This window comes from Stomoxys calcitrans, chromosome 2 (genome assembly GCF_963082655.1).
Source record: "Stomoxys calcitrans chromosome 2, idStoCalc2.1, whole genome shotgun sequence".
NCBI lineage: Eukaryota > Metazoa > Arthropoda > Insecta > Diptera > Muscidae > Stomoxys > Stomoxys calcitrans.
Genome location: NC_081553.1, coordinates 23460732 through 23483419, shown reverse-complemented (window position 1 = coordinate 23483419; position 22688 = coordinate 23460732). Strand labels below are relative to the sequence as shown.

At 37.2% G+C, this 22688-nt stretch overlaps 1 protein-coding gene across 6 annotated transcripts in view; it reads right to left on the bottom strand.

The window, feature by feature from the left end:
- LOC106084159 (rho GTPase-activating protein 100F) overlaps positions 1–22688 on the bottom strand; it is an 83646-nt gene that overhangs the window by 43973 nt on the left and 16985 nt on the right. For all 6 annotated transcript variants that reach the window (XM_013247664.2, XM_013247667.2, XM_013247666.2 and 3 more), the window contains one exon: positions 16923–17460. In XM_013247664.2, coding sequence (XP_013103118.2) covers positions 16923–17009 — 87 coding nt within the window. In that variant the 5' untranslated portion in view covers positions 17010–17460. The remainder of the gene's footprint in view (positions 1–16922; positions 17461–22688) is intronic.

The window sequence follows — 22688 nt, the reverse complement described above, 5'->3', positions numbered from 1 at the left end:
GTTTGTGAGTACAACAATTCCACCCCGTCCCCACCAGAAAAAAATGAATGCGTATACCAATGCATACGCAAATGGGTCAACGACAATGCATACTGACTTGACATGTTTTATTGAACAAGATCGACTTATGCACAGATACATGCATAGAAGAAAAATGCATTAGTCTTCGTTGTTCGCTATGTTGTATACCAACAAATTAATGGCATCCCCCAGGCCGCCTAACAATTCCCACAATCTCCCATTGGAGAAATTCGAAAAATTAAAGCCATAAAATACAAAAATTCAACCCCAACCACAAATGGTAAAAAAAATATCCACACAAAGACCGGGATAAAGAAAAATAATGGATAGCCTGCGCAGCATGTAAGGCTCAAGCAATTAAGAGCTCAACAAAGAGTATACACTTATGACATGTCCCGAAGAGAAAACTCACAGCACAATGGGGCACTGAGAAAGTGCTCTTTGAAGTTAAACGCATAACTCATAAGAAGGACAGTCTTTAGGCTTGATGCTTTGTCGGGTATGGTAAGTAGGAATACAATGTATGTTTATTACCTTTGGTTTTTTATGCTCTATGTCGCTACCTCCCTCACTAACATTTACTCATCATTATTAGGTTAGGCTTGCCAAATGTAAGGAAAAATTTCAATATGCAAATTTCTAAATACTCATTAAAATTAAATTTCATATCAATTTATTTAATTATTTATATTTAATTTGGCCAGCCGAATCTTTTATACCCTCCACCATCCATCGCATGGGATAAATTCTTTGAATGACTTTTTGAAATATAATGAATTTCTATCAAGTTCTAAAAAAACTACCACGTTCAAAACTTAAGCCAAATCTTATAATAATTACATCTTTAGAGGCTCGAGATGATTAATCGCGAGATCGGTTAACATGGGAGCTACATCAGGTAGTGCACCGAATTGAACTATACTTGACACAGTTGTTGGAAGACAAAACAAAACATTACTTGCAAGATTTCAGCTAAAACGGATAAGAATTGCTCCCTCTAGAGGCTCAAGAGGTAGAATCTGAAGACCGGTTTATAAGGCAACTATGTCTGGTAATGTACCGATTTGAACCATTATTGACACAGTTGTTGGAAGTCAAAACAAATTATCACATGCAATATTTAAACAAAATGGGGTGACAATTCCCCCCTCTAGAGGCTCAAAAACCAAGATCTGATATCGGTTTGTATGGCAGCTTTAACAGGTTATGAACCCATTTAACCCATACTTGGCACAGTTCTTGGAAGTCATAACAAAACACCTCATACAAAACACTTCAACCAAATCAGATAAAATTGCGCCTTCTACAAGCTCAGGAAGTCAAGATCTAGAGGTTCAAGAAGTCAAGATCTAGAGGCTCAAATAAGTCAAGATCCGATATCAGCTTATATGGCAGCATGCAGTGTTTTGTTTTGGCTTCAAACAGCTATGCTGAATATGATTCAGGTCGGTTCATAACCTGAAATAGCTGCCATATAAACCGTTCGTAAGATATGAAGTCCCTTGCTGCAGGGTATTGCGCTGGAGCTTTCAGGATCAGCCAAATTCGTTGGTTTGCTTTTGGTCAGTAAGTTGAACTGAAATCTTAATAAGGAATCTAGGCGTTTTCAGCACTTTACTCCTCTCAGGGGCTCGTGAGTACTAGATGGGGGTTGAAACCAAGATTGATGCATTGTTGTATTTGGCAGGATGTATTGGTTGTTATCGGGAGGCCTGGTGGTCTGGTGGCCGGTGATGGAGCACGCGACGCATGAAAGGGATATTGATAGGGTTAACCGAATGGCCTTAAGATTCATATTTGGTGCCATGAACACCACCGCGACTAGGTCTTCGGAGGTATTGCTGGGAATCCAGCCCATCGATCTATACATTAGGGAACAGAGGAGGACATTGTTTAGACTACAGCAGCTAGGCCTACTTTGGGGACAGGCGGGGAGACATACTCGTATACTTGATAGTGACATAATGAACCGTCGGGTGGATTTCCAGGTGGAGAAGGTTATCGTTGATGGAAGACTGGTAGTTAAGGTGCCTACTATAGAGGAGTGGCAGAAAGGAAGCATGTTTCACTGTCTCTAACTTGGTATTACGTCTCTCTCCTCGTGTGGAATGAGTGCCGCATTTTACAAACGGAGGTCTATGCATTGGCCAGGGCAGCCGAGATCGGTTTGGCGATGGATTTAAACCGAAAGAAAATCTGTATATTCAGCGATAGTCAGGTGGCAATGAAGGTTCAATATCCAAGGGATAGTCTATTGCGGCTACGACCATTACGAGGGTTGCCTTTTATTGGATTGGACAACCCTTGTGTTTCAATCTGCTAACAGACAGCTCTATCGTAAAGCTTGCCATAATCAGAACATTTTGACTTAAAAGAGCTATTTGTGTTGTTTACATTAAAAGATTCATCTCGCCCAAAAAATGGAATTAAATCGTAAACGTTTTCGGGCGATTATTTTTTACAATTTTCGACGTGGATTAATTCAACAGTAGTGCATCGATGAACTTCATTAAATTTTTGGCGATTAAGCTACATCAAGATACAGTGTTTATCGATGGTATGGTAAATTCAACCGAGGTCGTAGTTCACTCCAAGACGAATTTCGTGAAGATCGTGCAAAATCAGTTGTTGTTCCAAAAACCATTGATGCTGTGCTCCAACTGATATTGCAAGATCGTCATGTGATCTATCGTGAGATTGAAGCAACCTAAGGCATAAGTGGAACCAGATTACATTCAATATTTCCTGAACATTTGACCGTTAAAAACCACAAAACCGCTCAAAAAAAAGGTTCGAGTCGATTGGTCGAAAGAAATGCTCTAAAAATACGAAACAATTGATTTGTTGAGTCATCCACCGTATAGTTCTGACTTGGCGCCGATTGACTTTTTTTAATTCCCATACATAAAAATAAAATGAGAGGTCAACGTTTTTCGACACCTGAAGAAACGGTTGATGAGTATAGAATGCATGTTTTAGAGGTACCTCAATCAGAGTGGCAAAAATGTTTCGACAATTGGTTCAAACGCATACAAAAGTGTATAGATTTAAATGGGGAATATTTTGAAAAATAATAATAAAGCAATTTCTATGATAAATATTTGTGTTCTCTAATGCCGAAATATAAAAGGCAACCCTCGTACTTGTCTCTGTGCCACCAACCAGGAACATAGCAAGAAACGAGAAAGAAGATATCCTAGCGAAGCAAGGGGCGAATCTCCCAATGGTGTCGGTAGCGGACATGTGTTCACCTCTCTCGGGATTCTTCTATATGCTTAAGGTATGATACAAGGAGAGATGGTTGAATCGCTGGAATGAGGCTGTAGACTGTGAGCAGGCTAAAAGGGTTTCGCATGAACGATCGACGAAATGTAATGTTTGCGAACTATTATCAATGGAGAAGGTGCATCTGAGAGGCATAATTGGAATCATTACAGGACACAACAATTTAAATACACATTTAATCCGCACGGACATCAGAAATGATGATATCTGTCGATGGCAACATAGCACTGACGTTCCGGAAGATAGCTTTTATTTCCTTTGCCAACCTTCAGCTTTATGTCGTAGTAGAAATAGTATACTTGAATCGTTCCTCTTTCAGTCACTAGAGGAGCTAAGAGGGATAAGTCCGGTCAGACTCAAGGACTTCTTGCTGACATCCAAATGGTAAGAGAAAGTGCGTTGACGAAATGTCTTAAGTAGAGGAGATAAAATTCAATATAGACTTTGCGGCTGACGGAAAGAGAAAATTAAGGAATCAAATGGGGCCCCAGCCGATATGAACCTAACCTAAGATTTGATTTCTGAAGACTCTAGAAGGCACAATTACCACCCGATTTGGTTTGTTTCAATTTCTAAAATACACTTTTAGTATGAATTAAATTGGTTCATAACTTTAAATAGCCCCAATATAAACCAATAGCTCGATTTGACTTCTTGAGCTCTTTGTGACTTCTAACAGCCATATCTGTCCAAAGACCCCATGTGATCCATGGTGGAGGGTGTATAAGATTCGACCCGTTCGAACTTAACGTGCTTTTGGTTGTTTGCTTAACGTGTGTGTTGTTTAAATACATACTGTATCCGATACAATTGTTTTAAAGTCCCACAGGTTCTGTTTCGATCAAACTTATTCTAAATTTGAATATATTATGTATATTCTCAACTATCAAGTTTCCTTAATTTGAGTCCCACATTATACCGAACGACCTGCATATCTCTTAGTGAGGTTTTGTGGGAGGCCCAAGTTATTTATCCCCAAATTCGTATATCAGGTTCGACCAAGTCCTCTCTTTTAAGTTCTACGTTAACCCGGTCGTTCTGCATGAGCGTTTGGGAGGCATTTGGAGCACCTCAGACACATGATCCCTCTGCTTTCAAAGACCTTTCATTGAAGTTCATATTATATCCCGGTTGACCTACATGTCAGTTTTGGGGGGTTTAAGGAGTTGGCCGGCACCATAAACACTTGGTGTCTAAAATTGATCACAAATTTGTACTCCACTTTGAATTATCTATTATTTGAGACCCATATTGCTTCGATTGCCCGACATGTCCTTTTGGTGATAAATTTTTATTTTTCACCCAAATACCTTTCAATTGAGTCCCATACTACTCTGATCAGACTACTCTTCCTTTTGGGAAACTTTTATGGGTGGTGACAAATTTTGATATGTAATTAATATTCTATTCTCAAATGCCTCTCAGTTGAGTTCCATATCGTTGTGGCCCCCTGAAACGTTGCTACAACATTTTATGTCAGATTCGTGTTCTTCTTCCAAATACCTTTAGTTTGAGTACCATATTATCCCGGGGGTTTACATTTCCATTTTAGGGGTTTCGGAGTGGGGCGAGACGACTTCCCTGAGACTTGGTCCCATATTTAAGAACATGTTTCCTATTCAACTTCATAACACTTTTCATTTGAGTTCATATCGGTCCGCTTTTCATTTTGGGAGGTGCTCTCGGGGTAAGGGAGAGGGTCCGCCTCTATTACCATCTCAAAAAATTTTATAACCTATCACTCCTTCCAGACCATCCTACACAATCCGTAAATATTTAAGAAAATCAGTTCTCTAAATTTTAAAGAAATTCTGGTACTTACGTTAACGCTGGCAAACATTCACCTTTTCGCACTTAATGATACTTTTTAGTACTTAAACATGCGAATACAACCAAACTCTGTCTTATCCCCTGGCTATGAACCAACAATCGTACCAAATTTCATGTTTAAAGCTATAATCTGTTTGGGCTGGGCAATGATCAGTCAGTCATCCACGCATCTATTTTAAATATAATGGTTATTTTATTTCTTTTTGCTTTATTCTATTTTATTTTTATTTTTCACATTTAAAATATTGATTTCTAAAATTTTACAACTTTTCGTCTATTACATTTGGTATCCCTGATTTGTGTTAATAATGTTTTCTGTACATTTATTCTCACTCTCTCGCCTTCTCTCCCTCTATGTCCCCTTACAAATAAAGTCTAATGTGAATGATGCTCTCTCCCTCTTTCTCTTGCATTTGGTGAGCACATCAAGAGAAAATACCAGCAAAGAAGAATGTATATAACAAGCATAGATATACCTTAACAGCAGCAACGGAAGTGTTCGGGTAATAACACATATCCGGAGAGGAAAATATTTATTAACAACAACAAAATGAAATTTGTCAAATAGTGAATCCCCACTGAAACGTGAGATAATTAAAGGCATCCTCGCAATGATAATTAAAAATTGTACAAGGACTGACGGACTGACACCTACACAAAGCAAAAAGCCAGCAATATCTGCATAATTTGAAAATTTTATGGAAATTGCTTTGAATAGTGAAGATTTGTTTTATGAAAACAAAGAGATGGATTTTTTTTTCTGTTATAATTGATAGGAACAATTAATGTAGTACTCTGTAGTTATTGAGCTGAAATTTATGCTTAGTTTAATGATGTGAATCAGTTTTTTAATGGGTTTGTATACATCTTATAATATTTGACATTTTAATTGGCATTTCATTGGGTTTTGTTTTATAATCTGAATTGAATTCTTAAGATTTGAGAATTAAATTTGTTTTATGTAATAATAATAATAATAATAATAATTCTAGTAATACCATACTTATTAACATTTTTATACCCTCCATTATAGGATGGGGGTATACTAATTTCGTCATTCTGTTTATAACTCCTCGAAATATTCGTCTGAGACCCCATTAAGTATATATATTCTAGATCGTCGAAACATTTTAAGTGGATCTAGCCATGTCTGTTCGTCCGTCTGTCTGTCGAAAGCAAGCTAACATTCGAAGGAGTAAAGCTAGACGCTTAAAATTTTGCACAAATACTTCTTATTAGTGTAGGTCCGTTGGGATTTTAAATGCGCTAAGTATGGTTCAAATCGGTCCATGTTTTGATATAGCTGCCATATAAACCGATCTTGGATCTTGACTTCTTGAACCAATTCTTATCCGATTTGGCAGAAATTTTGCACGAAGTGTTTTGCTATGACATTTAACAACTGTGCTAAGTATGGTTGAAATCGGTCCATAACCTAATAAGCTGTCATATAAACCGATCTGGGGTCTTGACTTCTTGAGCCTTATAGGGCGCAATTCTTATCAAATTTGGCTGAAATTTTGTACGACTTGTTTCGTTATGACTTCTAACATATGTGCTTAGTATGGTTCACATCGGTCAATAACCTGATATAGCTGCCATATACCGACCTTGAATCTTGACTTCTTGAGCCCCTAGTGGTCAAAATTCTTATCCGACTTGGCTGATATTTTGTTATGACTTCCATCAACTTTGCTAAGTATGGTTCAAATCGGTTTATAACCTGATATAGCTGTCATACAAACCGATCTTGGATTTTGACTTCATGAGCCACTACAGAACAAAATTCTCATCCGATTAGGATGAAATTTTGCACGACTTATTTTGTTATGACTCCAAACAACTGTGCCAAATATGATTCAAGCTGGTCCATAACCTGATATAGCTGCTATACAAATCGGTCCATAACTTGATATAGCTGCTACACAAACCGTTCTGGGATCTTGACTTATTGAACCTCTAGAGGGCGTAATTATTATCCGATTTGGCTGAAATTTTGTACAACGGCTTCTCCCATGAACTTCAACATACGTGTCAAATATGTTCTGAAGCGATCTATAGCCTGAAACAGCTCCCATATAAACCGATCACCCTATTTTACTTATTGAGCTACTAAAGGGAGAAATTCTTTAGAAGTTAAAGTTGGCTAAAATTTTACACAATGACTTGACTTGACACAATACTATGGTCTCTAACATTCACCTCAATTATGATCCGAATCGGACCATAACTTGATATATATATAGCGCGGCAATTCTTTTCTATTATCCATTGTTTGCCTACAAAAAAATATCGGGAAAGAACTCGACAAATGCGATCCATGGTGGAGGGTATATAGGATCCGGCCGAACTTAGTACGCTTTTACTTGTTTAATATATGTTAATTAGATTCTTAATTAAAAAGAAAATTAAAAACATATTATTTATATTAAATGAAGGGTGGTTTTTTAGCTATTATCTATTTTGCAACACTGATTTTATCAGCTCACACACGTTTCGTGTTTTTTTTTTCACTGTCAAATATCTTCAGTTTGGTCTATAATTAAACCATGAATCGCCTTAAAAACGAACAAAGCTTGGAAGTTATTGAACTTTATTATCAAAATGCGTGCTCTGTTAAAAAAAAAGCTCATCACGCGCTTCATTGTGTCCAGCGACGAAGCTCATTTTTGGCTCAATGGGTACGTAAATAAGCAGAATTGTCGGTTTTGGAGTGAAGATCAGCCAGAAGCACTGCAAGAGCTACCAATGCATCCAGAAGAAGGCACAGTTTGGATGGTTTATGGGTTGGTGGCATCATTTGATCGTACCTTTTCGATTTTGGAGTGAAGATCAGCCAAAAGCACTGCAAGAGCTACCAATGAATCCAGAAGAAGTCACAGTTTAGAGATTTATGGGCTGGTGGCGTCATTGGACCGTACTTTTATGATTTTGGAGTGAAGATCAGCTAGAAGCACTGCAAGAGCTACCAATGCATCCAGAAGAAGTCACAGTTTGGACGGTTTATGGGCTGGTGGCATCATTGGACCGTACTTTTTTGATTTTGGAGTGAAGGTCAGCCAGAAACACTGCAAGAGCTACCAATGCATCCAGAAGAAGTCACAGTTTGGACGGTTTATGGGCTGGTGGCATCATTGGACTGTACTTCTTCAAATATATTACGAACCGTAATGTAACTGTGTATGGTGAGTGCTATCGTGAGATGCTATTCAACCTTTTTTTTTGTCTAAAATGCAAGACATGTGATTTCAACAAGATGGTGTCACATGCCACACAGCACGCGTAACAATGGTCTTATTGAGAGGCGAGTTCGGAGAACATTTTATAACACGTTCGGAACCGGTCAATTAGCTGCCTAGATCGTGTGATTTAACGCCTTTAGACTATTTTTTGTGGGGCTATGTTAAAGCTCACGTGTATACAGACAATCCCGCTTCGACTGAGGCATTGGAAGACAACATTGAAGCATTTATTCCTGAGATACCGGCCGAAATGTTGAAAAGAGTAAGCCAAACTTGAACTAGCGAGTGGAAACTTTCCTATAATTCTTAGCAAGTCACCCTTTATTTTCTTCTTTTATGACCATCATAAAAGGGTTGGAGTTAGACTAACTGAGTGGAGGGTTCATACAGTTTAAAAGAAAGAGTATTTCAAAATCAATTTGATATTTAAGGTCTAAAGAAAATATCCTGGATATAAACCGATAATAGCATAAACAATGTCAATTTCATTGAACTATAAACTCGAATAATACCCACCACCTTAGGATACGTCGCAAAATTCTAAGACGATTTAATGATGTCCGTGTGTCTGTCCGTCCGTCTGTTGTAATCATTCTACAGCCTTCAAAAATTGTGATATTGAACTGAAAATTGGCACAGATACGTCTTTTTGATGGGCATGCTGGTTAAGTTCCTGAACGAGCCAAATCGGACTATATTTGGATATAGCTGCTGTATAGACCGATCTGCCGATAAAGGGTCTAATGCCCATGAATGCTTTATTTTTATCCGATTTCGCTGAAATTTGAAACAGTGAGTAGTTTAAGACTTCCCGACATCTGACTTAAATATGGATCAAATCGGACTATATTTAGATAAAGCTGTCATATAGACCGATCTGCCGATAATGGGTCTAATGCACATAACTGCCTTATTTTTTTAACCGAATTCGCTGAAATTTGAAACAGTGAGTTGTTTTGAGCCTCCCGATATCCGAGCTTAATATAGTTGAGGTCGGACTATATTTAGATATAGCTGCCATATAGACCGATCTGCCGATAAAGTGTCTGAAGCCCATAAAAGCTTTTTTTTTTTAACCGATTTCGCTGAAATTTTAAACATTGAGTAGTTTTAAGCCTCCCAACTTAGAACTCAAATATGGTTCAAATCAGACTATATTTAGATATAGCTGTCATATTAACCGATCTGCAGATAGAGGGGCTGAAGCCCATAAAAGCTTTATTTATTACCCCATTTCGCTGAAATTTGAAACAGTAATTAGTTTAAGGCCTCCCAACATCCGAACTAAATATGGATTTGATAGGACTATATTTAGATATAGCTGCCATATAGACCGATCTGTCGATAAAGGATCTGAAGCCCATAAAAGCTTTATTTTTTAACAGATTTCGCCGAAATTTTAAACTGTGAGTAGTTTCACGCCTCCCAACATATGACCTAAATATGGTTCAGATCGGACTATATTTAGATATAGCTGCCATATAGACTGATCTACCTATAAAGAGTCTGAAGCCCATAAAAGCTTTACTTTTTTTCCAATTTGCTGAAATTTGAAACAGTGAGTTGTTTTAACCCTCTCCACATCCACCTCAAACATGTTTCAGATGGACCTATATTCAGATATAGCTGCCATATAAACCGATCTGCCGTTTAAGGGTCTGGAACCCATAAAAGCTGCATTTATTACCCAATTTAGGTGAAATTTGAATCAGTGAATTGTTTTAATCCACCTTTCATTTGACCCAAATATAGTAAATATCGGAATGTATTTAAATATAGCTGTCATATAGACCGATATGCCGATTAAGGGTCTGAAGCTCATAACAGCTTTATTTAATATCCGATTGCGTCGAAATTTTAAATAGTGATAGTGGTTTAAGTCTCCCGTCATCTGACCCACATATGAGTCAGATTAATCTATACAGATATAGCTGTCATAAAGACCGATCTTCCAATTTAGGGTCTTAATCACATAAAAAGTAAATTTATTGTCTGAAAATGTTACTTGTATATGAGTTCTCAGGACCTTAATAAAATATGATCGAGACCAGCCACTATTAAGATATAACTACGTATATAGAAGTGGAGTCATAATAAAATAGGATGATTATTATATCCTTGTTTAATTTGGTCCAGATCGGTCCAGATTTGGTTATAGGTGCCATATAGAACGATCTTTCGATTTTAAGTCTTGGTCCTATAGCGCCTATAAAAGCGCATTTATTATTTGATTCCTATATGGTTCAGACGTATGGATAAACCTACCAAAAAGACCAACATTTTGTTCTTCAAAATTGAAATGCCGAATTTGGGTGCTTAAGTTATCCAAGGGGGTTTATATATATATACCTGAGGTGCTGGATTTCCAAAGTTCGGCCGGGCCGAACTTCATGCCTTTTTACTTATTTTTATGATGTTTTTGTAATTTAAGTTACGATGTGGTAGCTGGTTGGATATGGTTGCGTATGAGTTGTAATGTGATTAGTATTCATACGCTACAGTGGCCAGTATTTTACTGATCATAGTTTATTCGTGTCCTAACCACCAAAAAGATGAAAGTGCAAAATGTTGAGATTTTCAGTTTTAAATAAGAAACGATAATTTACGACTGTTTCCACCTTCTGTTAAATTTTTGTGTCGATAATCCAAGCCGTTATGATTTTACAACAAAAACAATTTTAATGTAAGTGCCATTTTAATTTTAGTTTTGTGACAGCGAATTGTTTTCGTCAGCCACAAGTACTTCAAATTAATTAAGCAATACTGCAAAAATTATGTAAGTTATCATAATAAAACGTTTTATATACGAATCGTATGTATAAAAGTAGGGCTAAGTATCTAGGGGGCGCCCCACCTTCAAACAAACCGCCATGGGATATATTGACCGACAGGGACAATATTGGACTATATTTAAGTCTTGGAGGTACAGCGCAAATCTAATTTTCAATAAACCCATATTGGCCTTCGGGGGCAATATGGGATGCAAATAAAACGCACTTGGAAGTTAAGTACGAAGGTCATATCCAAATGGGGGGACACCCAAAGAAATTCCCCACGACGGAGTTATGGGTCGATCGGAAAATATACACTCATAGAAATTTGTTAGTAAAAAAGGCAAAAATGTTTGCTGAAAATGGGACAGCAGTAATTTGTTCCTAAACAACAACCATTTCCTGCTGTAGAAAGTCTTCTGAAAATGGGACAGCTGTAATTTTGCTAAAACAGCAAACATTTCCTGCTATTGAAAGTCTTCTGAAAATGAGACATTAGTAATTTGGTGCTAATACAGCAAACATTTTCCGCTGTTCATTTTGAAAAGTTAAAAAAAAACTCAAAAATGTTATAAACATTTCAAAAAAATTTATATTCCATCTTATTCTTCAATTTTACAAAGACATAACTAAATTTTTTTTTTCAATTTTCTACAATTTGCAAATTTTTGATGGATTTTAAATAACAGCAGACAAAATAACTACTACTTATTAAAATATGCTTTTGGACAAAAAATTAACGACCAAAATTACCGGTTTTTTTTACTAATATATAACTAATGTCTTAATTTTTGATTCGAAGTTCAAAAGTTTTGAATGGATTTATTTACATTTATACATCTATATCATATTACGTTCTAATATAGACTATATCGGGCAAGGGATTTGAGATGTTAAAAACAAATCACAGTTTAAAATTTTTCGTTGATATCGGGTATTAAGTACAATTTGGGCCCATGCTTTCAACTTTTAATAGCAGATCGGTCTATGATGGCAATATATAAAAAAGTCCGATCCGGAGCATATTCAGAAAGTGTGTTAAGGAGCCTAACACAAATCTCTGCTCTTAATACCAGCAAAAGTGGATAACAAATGCGTCTATAATGGGCACAAGACCATATATAGGGAGATCGATCTCTATTGCATCTATATCCAAATATTGTCTGTATCGACCATTTTCGATTCGTAGGTCATGAGGTTTTATACAATTTATTGTTTCAAAATTCAGAAGAATCGGATCGGTCGGAGAGGTCGGGCTATATGGCAGTTATGTCCAAATATGGTCCGATATGAATGAAATTTCTTTCGTTCCAATTCCAATTGGACTTACCTCTAAATTACTTAAAACTAGGATATTCACATGAAACCAAAAAAGATGTGCCAAAAATACAGTTATCTTTATTTAAATATTTTTTTTTTCACTTAGTGCATCAGCCAAAAAAGTGATACATATTTAAAAATCATATTTCATTCTTAGATATGTTATGATTTATTAAATAAAAGCCTTCTCCTTTCCAATTTTTGTCCGTTTGACTTTAAACAACTGTGGTTCAAATCAATCTATAACTTGAGCCTCTTGAGCCTCTAGAGGGTGCAATTGTTTTCCTATTTGCCTGACCTCGATTCCCTTGTCCGCTTTTGATGAAATTTCATATATTCATTATTTGAAGCATTTATATTGACGTAGGACGTAATTTCTTAATACTTTTTTTTTTTGAAAAAAATTAAAAAAATTTTTTTTTTGAAAAAAAATATAATTTTTTTCCTATGCCACTATGATTTTAGAAAAAAATCCAAATTTTTAATGACTATTTAATAAAAAAAAGAGAACAAAGTATATATATATTCTGGATCGTCTTGACATTCTAAGTCGACTTACCCATGTCTGTCCGTCCGTCCGTCCCTCTGTCGAATCAGAGGGAATAAAGGAATAAAGCTAGGCACTTGAAATTTTGCACGAATAATTCCCATTAGTGTGAGTCAATGGGGATTGCAAATTGGCTCTTTCGGTCTATGTTTTGATATAGGTGCCATATAAACCGATCCTCGATCTAGACTTCTTGAGCCTCTAGGGGGCGAAATTCTCGTCCGATATGGCAGAAATTTAGACCAGTTATTTTTCACTTCCAACAAGTGTGCCAGGTATGGTTCAAATCGGTTTATAACCTGATATAGCTCCCCTATAAGCCGATTTCGGCTTATATTGCCCCGCTTGAAGGGGCAATTATTATCAGATTTTACTGAAACATTACATGAAGTGGTTTCTTCTGGCTGTGCCAAGTATAACTGTGCCAAGTATGATATTTTAATCGGTTCACAAACTGATATAACTCCCATATAAACCGACTTTGAATCTTGACTTCTTGAGCTGCTGGAGATCGCAATTATTATCCAATTTTACTGAAATTTTCCATAAACTGGTTTGTTTTGACATCCAAAAACTGTGCCAAGTATGGTCTTAAACAGCTCACAACTTGATATAGCTCCCATATAAACCGATCATCCGATTTTAATTTTGGCCGAAATTTTGCACATTGAATTTCACTTTGGTCTCCAACCGCCAATCGGTTCATAACTTAGTATAGCGCAAATAGCAAAGCAATTCTTATCCATTGTCCAAAGAATTTGACAAATGCGATCTATGATGGAGGGTATGTAAGTTTCGGCCCAGCCGAACTTAGCACGCATTTACTTGTTATACCCACCACCGAAGGGTGGGAGTATATTCATTTTGTCATTCCGTTTGCAACACATCGAAATATCCATTTCCAACCCTATAAAGTATATATATTCTTGATCAGCGTGAAAATCTAAGACGATCTAGACATGTCCGTCCGTCTGTCCGTCTGTCTTTTGAAATCACGCTACAGTCTTCAAAAATAGAGATATTGAGCTGAAACTTTGCACAGATTATTTTTTTGTCCATAAGCAGGTTTTGTTCGAAGATGGGCTATATCGGACAATATCTTGATATAGCCCCCATATAGACCGATCCGCCGATTTAGGGTCTTAGGCCCATAAAAGCCACATTTATTATCCGATTTTGCTGAAATTTGGGACAGTGAGTTATGTTAGGCCCCTCGATATCTTTCGTCAATTTGGCCTAGATCGGTCCAGATTTGGATATAGCTGCCATATAGAGCGATCCTCCGATTTAGGGTCTTAGGCCCATAAAAGCCACATTTATTATCCGATTTTGCTGAAATTTGGGACAGTGAGTTGTGTTAGGCCCTTCGACATCCTTCGTCAATTTGGCCCAGATCGGTCCAGATTTGGATATAGCTGTCATATAGACCGATCCTACGATTTAGGGTGCTAGGCCCATTAAAGCCACATTTATTATCCGACTTTGCTGAAATTTGGGACAGTGAGTTGTGATAAGCCCTTCGACATCCTTCGTCAATTTGCCCCAGATCGGTCCAGATTTGGATATAGCTGCCATATAGACCAATCCCCTGATTTAGGGTTTTAGGCCCATAAAAGCCACATTTATTACCCGATTTTGCTGAAATTTGGGACAGTGTGTAGAGTTGAGCCCTTCGACATCCTTTGTCAATTTGGCTCAGATCGGTCCAGATTTGGATATAGCTACCATGTAGACCGATCTCTCGATCTAAGGTTTTGGGGTCATAAAAGGCGCGTTTATTGTCCGATGACGCCGAAATTTGGGACGGTGAGTTGTGTTAGGCCCTTCGACATCCTTTTCAAATTTGACCCAGATCCGTCCAGATCCGCCATATAGACCGATATCTCGATTATTAGTCTTGATCCCGTAAAAGTCGCATTTATAATACGATTTCACTGAAATTTTACACAGTGACTTATGCTAAGCATTTCGACATCCGTGTTCAAATCGGTTTATTTTTAGATATAGCTACTTAAAAGACCAATATTTTGTTATACACAATTGAACAATGAATTGTACTTATTAGTATTTGGTCAAATCGGAACATATTTCGATATAGCTGCTATGGGGCATAAGGTATGCATTTTTCACCGTATTTTGACGAAAGATGGTTTACATATATACCCGAGGTGGTGGGTATCCAAAGTTCGGCCCGGCCGAACTTGACGCCTTTTTACTTGTTTTAATATAGAAATCATCAAATGCAACAAGACGGTAAAACAGTTTCCAGAAATCTGCAGAAACGCAAAATGAAAATTCTCTTAAGGAACAGGGGCAAACTTCTTCAGTTATCGACAAACCAATTTTACCCCTAAACATGACCTTATATGAGGGGAAGAATTTTTTTTAACAAGTTTCATTAGTCTACTTTGTGCCAAGAATTTTTCCAAGACAACTTAATTTTTGGCGATTTTTCTACCCATTCGTCGTTAATGGGTTAAGTTGATTAATGCACACTTGCCGTGTCAAACCACGCCGAATATTGTGAAAAACGGTCGCACTAAAATGTTCACGAATTAATTCCATTCTTTTGTCAAATTAATTTTTTCAAGCCACTGTCACTTGTATTTCAAACGAAAATGAGAAGTAAACATCACCGAATAAACCTAAATTTAGTAAGTCAGTTGGAAGTCATGAGAGAAATCGCTTAATTTTGTTAAATTTTACAAAAGATTAAACTTTGTCTTTAGTATCGGTACTCAGATAATATATAAAATTTCGATAGTGCCATCGATATATTGCCTGCTTTACTGTAAACAACATAAATAATGGTCATACGTCAAAATATTCTGTGTATGATTATTCCAGAAAATGTCGAATTTTCAAATGGAAATGTCAGCTTGCACCTGGCAACACTTAGTGTTGCCATAAACTTATATAGCAACCCTCGTAGGGGCAATCCATGGTAGAAATTATAAGAAATTCAATCCATAGAACATACATATGTATGAATTTAATAAAATTCAATCTCTTGAATATTTTCAAAGGTTTGTGCAACCGTTCAGCCATCGTTAATGGTTTCAAATCCTTTCCCATAGAATCATCATTCATTTTGTCATTTAAACGTTGGCTAGAAACGACACCATTCCCTATGTTCCCTCATAGGATAGTATTTGCACATATTAAGCAAACAATGCCATGCCAAACGATTGCTCAAATCTTTGGATAATATCTATAAAAGCTGTGCATTTTCCCATCATTTTCCATTTTATATGGCTAGTTTTTTATTTTCTTTTGTAACACAATTTTTAAGAGGAGAGAAGACTTTTTATGAATAAAACATCAGAACAGTTGAACTCATTTTGCTTTTAGTGGCGGCCGTTACATTTCAATGTACATGCATCATGCATCGCACCACATACAACTGTCAGACGCATACATCCCCATAATGAGGAAATTCTAACAAAGTTGACCCCAATCCCAGGACACTCTGGCACTCTGGCACTCGCACTCACATTGCAGGGGGTAATGTTTTACAATGAAGCTGTACATACGCTCAGTTGTAGTTGGGCTATGAATGTTTGGAGATTTGGAAGCATTAACATCCAAAATACAACAACAAGAGCAACAAAGCCAACATACATACATATAAACATGCCAAATATGCACTCGTATCTTCGTCTCGGTACATTGCTTATAAGAATTTCTATTATCCCGCAACTCATCATGGTAATTTTAATCTCGACATGTATACTCTGGGCTGGGTGGAAGTGTATGTGGATGACACAAATATTTGCCCAGATCATGCACTCACAACAGCCCCTTCTAATATTTTGGACAAATTTAGTACACCTCAATATGTGTGTATGCACTACAGTGTATGGTCGGTCATTGGTATGCCAGGGCATCTTACTCTCATAAACTTACCTTTCTTCGTCCACAACAAAGCATTCTTCGCGCACGCGAATGTCCTGTAGCTGCTTTCAATCGAGTAAACTTCTTCTTCCACTGCATTTAGTGGTATTGGTAACGTGATGACGACGACACGGCGTATTTGTGGCACGTTTCGGTTGTACACAATCTTGATTGCTGCATTAATGATACTTATGTGTATGTGAATGCAATATGTGTGGTTGTTGTTGTTGTTGTTGCTGCTGCTGCTGTTGTGGAAGTGGAGGTGGTGGTGGCGACTGCAAGTTTGCTAATCCATTGAAGATGATCGGAGTACATTTAGAAGTATGTGTCGGACATATGATGTGCGACATGAGTAGGAGCACAGCAGCCGTTGTCACAGATGATGCAATGGCCACAAACACACATCGATGCTAATGTGAGGGAATGTGTCTCATTTTTATTAACGATTTCTGATATCTGATCGATTGTAAAGTCGCAATATTTAGATGTTGTGAGTTATGTCCTGATTCGTTGTTGACATTACGTTGCATTGCAATAGCAATGCGAGTATCTGAAAAAAGATATAATAAAGAGAATTAGGAAATGATATATTTAACAATTTTTTAAAAAAATCATTTAAAGCTAAAAAAAAATTTGTTAATCAATTATTTTGCAGAAAAAAAGCAAATTTCGCCCATGAACATTCCACTAAAGAACAGGTGCAAACTTCTCACATATCAGTGAGTGCAGTCCGATTCAAGCCTAAGCTCTATGATAAGGGGACTCCTTTTTATAGCCGAATCCGAATGGCGTGCCGCAATGCGACACCTCTTTCGAGAGAAGTTTTACATGGCATAGTACCTCACAAATGTTGCCAGTATTAGGAGGGCAAAACCACCGCCACAATTTTTTTCTGATGGTCTCGCCAGAATACGAACCCAGAAGTCAACTCGGATGATCGGTATATATGGGAGCTATATCCGGTTTGCGTGTTTTCAATGAACGGACATGGAAATACCGTGGAGGCATTAAAAACAAAATGACGAAGTTAGTATACCATACGCTATGGTGGATTGTGCAACAATGTATAACAACAAACCACGGGAATCGAGTATCCCCGCTATGTGGTCATTACAGTTATGTTTTGGTGTTTACACAGTAATGCTTATTGTCTCTAAAACCATGGTGATTAGGTTGCTACATATACGGGCACGTGGGGATTCTTGTCTCTGATTTGTTGCCTTCCGTGTGGTGGCCGACGCGGGATAGCTGTGAGCACCCCATATGGCGGAACTTTAAACTCCGAATTGTGTGATGTTCTTCTTGAAGGTCAGCTGAAAGCTGCGGACACGTCCACAGTTTGCGGATTGTGGAAAACTTCGCATAGATTTCGAGTAGCTGCAAATGCAGCCGCGGACAATCAACGGTTTCGAAAGGAGATTTTTAGTGAGGAGCCAGGTGGCATCGCCTCTTACTGAAGTACTGATAGCCTATGATATTCTAAATGACAAGGTGAGTTTTTAGCGCCTTTATATAACCAGGCTAATGAGAGGTAACGGAAGAAAAGGAGAGAGGAGAAACGTTTGTTCCGCAAGAAGAGGAAAATGGAAAGACGTTAGTGTGAGCGAATTGAGATGTTCAGAAGCTAGAATGAAGTCCGAAAACTCTACCAAAGAATTAAACAACTGATGGCTTTGGTACAGACACATCCTAATGCAGAGATAAATCACATGATGATGGCGGAGTATACCTAGCCGGAATGAGGTACTCGTAGCATGAAGGCGGCACACTAATACACATATGCATCAGCGGGACTGCGCGATCTGGCTAAAAGAACGCATACCATGATAGCAACGTCAGTATACAATGTCCCGTGCACTAGCAAGGTGACAAGACAGTATATGGTAATTACAGAGGAATTACCTTCCTTCTCATCTCGTACAAGATACTCTCGAGAATACTAAAGTCAATGAGATAATTGGACCCTCTCAATGCGGCTTTAGACGTAGTTAATCTACTAGAGAATAGAAATGCACAATAATTCAAATCCTGGAAAACTGGAAACCTAGAAAGTTTAGTATCCCTGCTAAACTGACATGACTTTGTCTCATGACGCTTACCAATACACTTTCCTCTCCGAACCAGAGAGACAGCTTGTAGTGCGATCCTTTTTATATCCTACTGGGCAAGATTTTATGAGATGCAGATGTAAATAGGTATGGCACACTACTCACAAGGGACCATATACTACTTGCTTATGCCGACGACATTGATATTATAGTTCGAATACCAAAAGTCATAACTGCAGCTTTGGAAAAGATCGAAGAGAGTCTGTGAAAGTGGGCCTGGCCGTAAATTGAGGGAAGACAAAGAAGACGGTAGCAACTCTCAGAACGCTCTGTACACCCTGGCAAACAAAGCCAATTTGCGATAGTCAACAATTCTATCTATCTTCACCTCCATGAACGAAACAAATTATATGAATTATGAAATAAAACAAAAAAAAATATTGGCTAACAGATGCTTTTTATACCTTCCACCATAGGATGGGGGTATACTAATTTCGTCATTCTGTATGTAACTCCTCAAAACATTCGTCTCAGATCCCATAAAGTACATATCTTCTTGATCGTCATGACATTTTATGTCGATCTAGCCATGTCCGTCCGTCTATCTGTCCGTCCGTCTGTCTGTCGAAAGCACGCTAACTTTCGAAGGAGTAAAACTAGCAGCTTGCTAGCTGCACAAATACTTCTTAGAGGTGTAGGTCGGTTGGGATTGTAAATACTTCTTAGAGGTGTAGGTCGGTTGGGATTGTAAATGGGCCATATCGGTCATGTTTTGATATAGCTGTTATATAAACCGATCTTGGGTCTTGACTTCTTGAGCTACTACTGGGCGCAATTTTTATCCGATTAAGCTGAAATTTTGCATGAAGTGTTTTGTTAAGATTTCCAACAACTGTGCTAAGTTGAAATCGGTCTATAACCTGATGTAGCTGTCATATAAACCGATCTGGGTTCTTGACATCTTGAGCCTCTAGAGGGCGCAATAATTTGATTTGGCTGAAATTTTGCATGAGGTATTTTGTCATGACTTTCAAGTATTGGTGAAATCGGAGAAGAACCTCATATAGCTGTCATATAAACTGATTTGGGGTCTTGACTTCTTGAGCCTTTAGAGGGTGCAAATCCTGTCCGATTTCGCTGAAATTTTGCATGACGTGTTTCGTTATGACTTTCAATAACTGGGCAAAGTATGGTTCAAATATGTCCATAACCTGATATAGCTGCCATATAAACCGATCTGGGTCTATAGCCTAATACAGCTCACCTATAAAACGATCTCCCTATTCTACTTTATAAGCCCTTAAAGAACGCAATTCTTATTCCATTTGCCTGAAATTTTATACAATGACTTCTGCTATGGCATAGCAATTCTTTTCTTTTATTCTTTCCTTGCATTTGTTTGCCTAAAAAGAGACACCAGGAAAAGAACTCGAAAATGCGATCTATGGATTCAGCCCGGCCGAACTTATCATGCTTTTACTTGTGTTATTATGCAAGCATTTCAGTAACAAAGCTACCTTTCGACCAAAATAACTCTATATAAGACACCTATACTACCGGTGTTGTTACGAGTATATGATTCCGAAGCACGAGTACTTGTGAAACCAGAAGATGCAGTATTTGAAGTGTTTACAGTAAATATGTTTCGCTAAATTTATAGATCACTATGCATTGATGGAGAATATCGGCATCGTATGAACTGCGTGACGACGCACAGTGACCAAAACTGCAAAAAATTGCAAATAAGTCCACAATTTTTTACCTGTTGATCTGAGCGGTAAAAAATTGTTCTGGAAATTTGTAGGGGAGAATTTTTTTCCATTTTTTTCGCCTTTCGTACAACTGGCCGACGTTAGCATAGTTAAACACATCAAAAGAAAGACATCTTGAAACTAAGACTCAGAAATTGAAGAAGCAAACAAAGATTAAAAAATTGGAGAAGAAGCTCATCGTGGAGCCTGGAAATCTACTCTGAGTTCGGTTAGTGGGTCAAAGTGGACAGACACATGCACATCATTAAAACGTCTTAGAATTTTACCACGATCAAGAATATAAATATGTTCGTAATCGGCTAAGAAGGGATTGAACTAAAACCTTGAAAACCCCTATGAGAAAAATTTTGCATTTGCTGATATACCATCACCACTGCTATTTTTATACCCTCCATAGATCGGTCTATATGGCAGCTATATCCAAATATATGTGCCAAATTTCATCGAATTCGGATAAAAAATGGATCTTTTTTGGCCTCAATACCATATATCGGGAGATCGGTCGGTCCATATATAGTCCGAATTACACCACACTTCACAGAAATAGGTGGAGGTCTACCAGAACTCACTGTGCCAAATTTCACCCAAAATCGGATGAAAAGTGATCAATTTATTGCCTCAAGACTTAATGTCAGGAGGTCGGTCTATATAGCGACTATATATAACTAAAATCCCATTTTATGAGATCAGACGATCAGGTTTATATACAAAGAATACGCAATCAACAAAAATTGTTTGAAAAATATTTTGATACCCAAGATATCTGTAAAATTATAAATACCTAGCTTTTAGGTATAAATATAAAAAACCGAGGTATTTACCCATCGCCTCTATCAATCCATGACCTTTTTTTGGGATAAAAGTGAAATTTGCGGCTTTTGCCCGTATATGTAAAGAACTATAAATTACTGGTTAAAACTCTATTAATTTTCTTATAGTTTCATAAATTTCCAAATGTAAAAAGGAAATTAAAAATTCATTCTATAGATAAACAATTTCATAACACTCGTTAACATTGTATACAAATGTTGCCTTATTCCATCATCATCGTCACAACCATCATGCGGATATTCTTGCGAATTATCTATTTTGTTTGCTTCCACACTTAGCATAGATTCGTAATTCGCATGTAGATAAAAAAAAAATATTCTTATCCTTTGGAAAAGGCGCACACAATGTTTGTGCAAATGTTTACCCAGTTTATGCACTTATGCAATCTTCAATAGAAAGCGTAAACATTGTTGTTTTCTCGCAAAGACATAAAGAATTTGTCAAAGAAACTCCCAGTATATGTGTCTGATGTCATTCCTCTCCATCCGCCTAAGGAGATGATGCATCGAATGACCCAAATGATGTAATCCCAGTTAGCGCAGCCTTGCAAGGAAGTACCCATGACAATTTTCCATGTATGTATGTATGGGTGTGTGTTTGTGTGTTAAAAGGACATTGTTCAACAAAATGATTTTTTTCCTACCATTTGCCAAACAAATCGATGCATATGTAAGACATGGCCAAAAAGGGGGGGTAGATAAAATAAAAATTATTATTCGTATTTTATTTTATTGACCAGAATAATATTTTTTATTATATATAACTGAGGGCGATTTTGAAACTTCTGTACTGGGGGTTGTTAAGGCGCAAAAAAACTTGTTTTTAACTGCGACACAGAAAACTTTCCGCGTTGTTTTCTTCCCTACTTAGTTGTTTGGGTTACAACAAAAACATTTTTTTGCTGCTAAGTTATAACTTACTCAATAATATAAAATAAGCTTTAAAGTTTAATCTTGCAAATAAGCAATAACTGATATACAATGCATAAATAAATTTGAGACAACCAGTTTTCTATAAAATGTTACTCATGGCAAACTATAGACTGTGATTATTTTCTTTAAGCATCTGAAAAATTAGGAAAAATATATAATGACTCCAATTTAGTTATTTTCACTAAATTCGGCGTT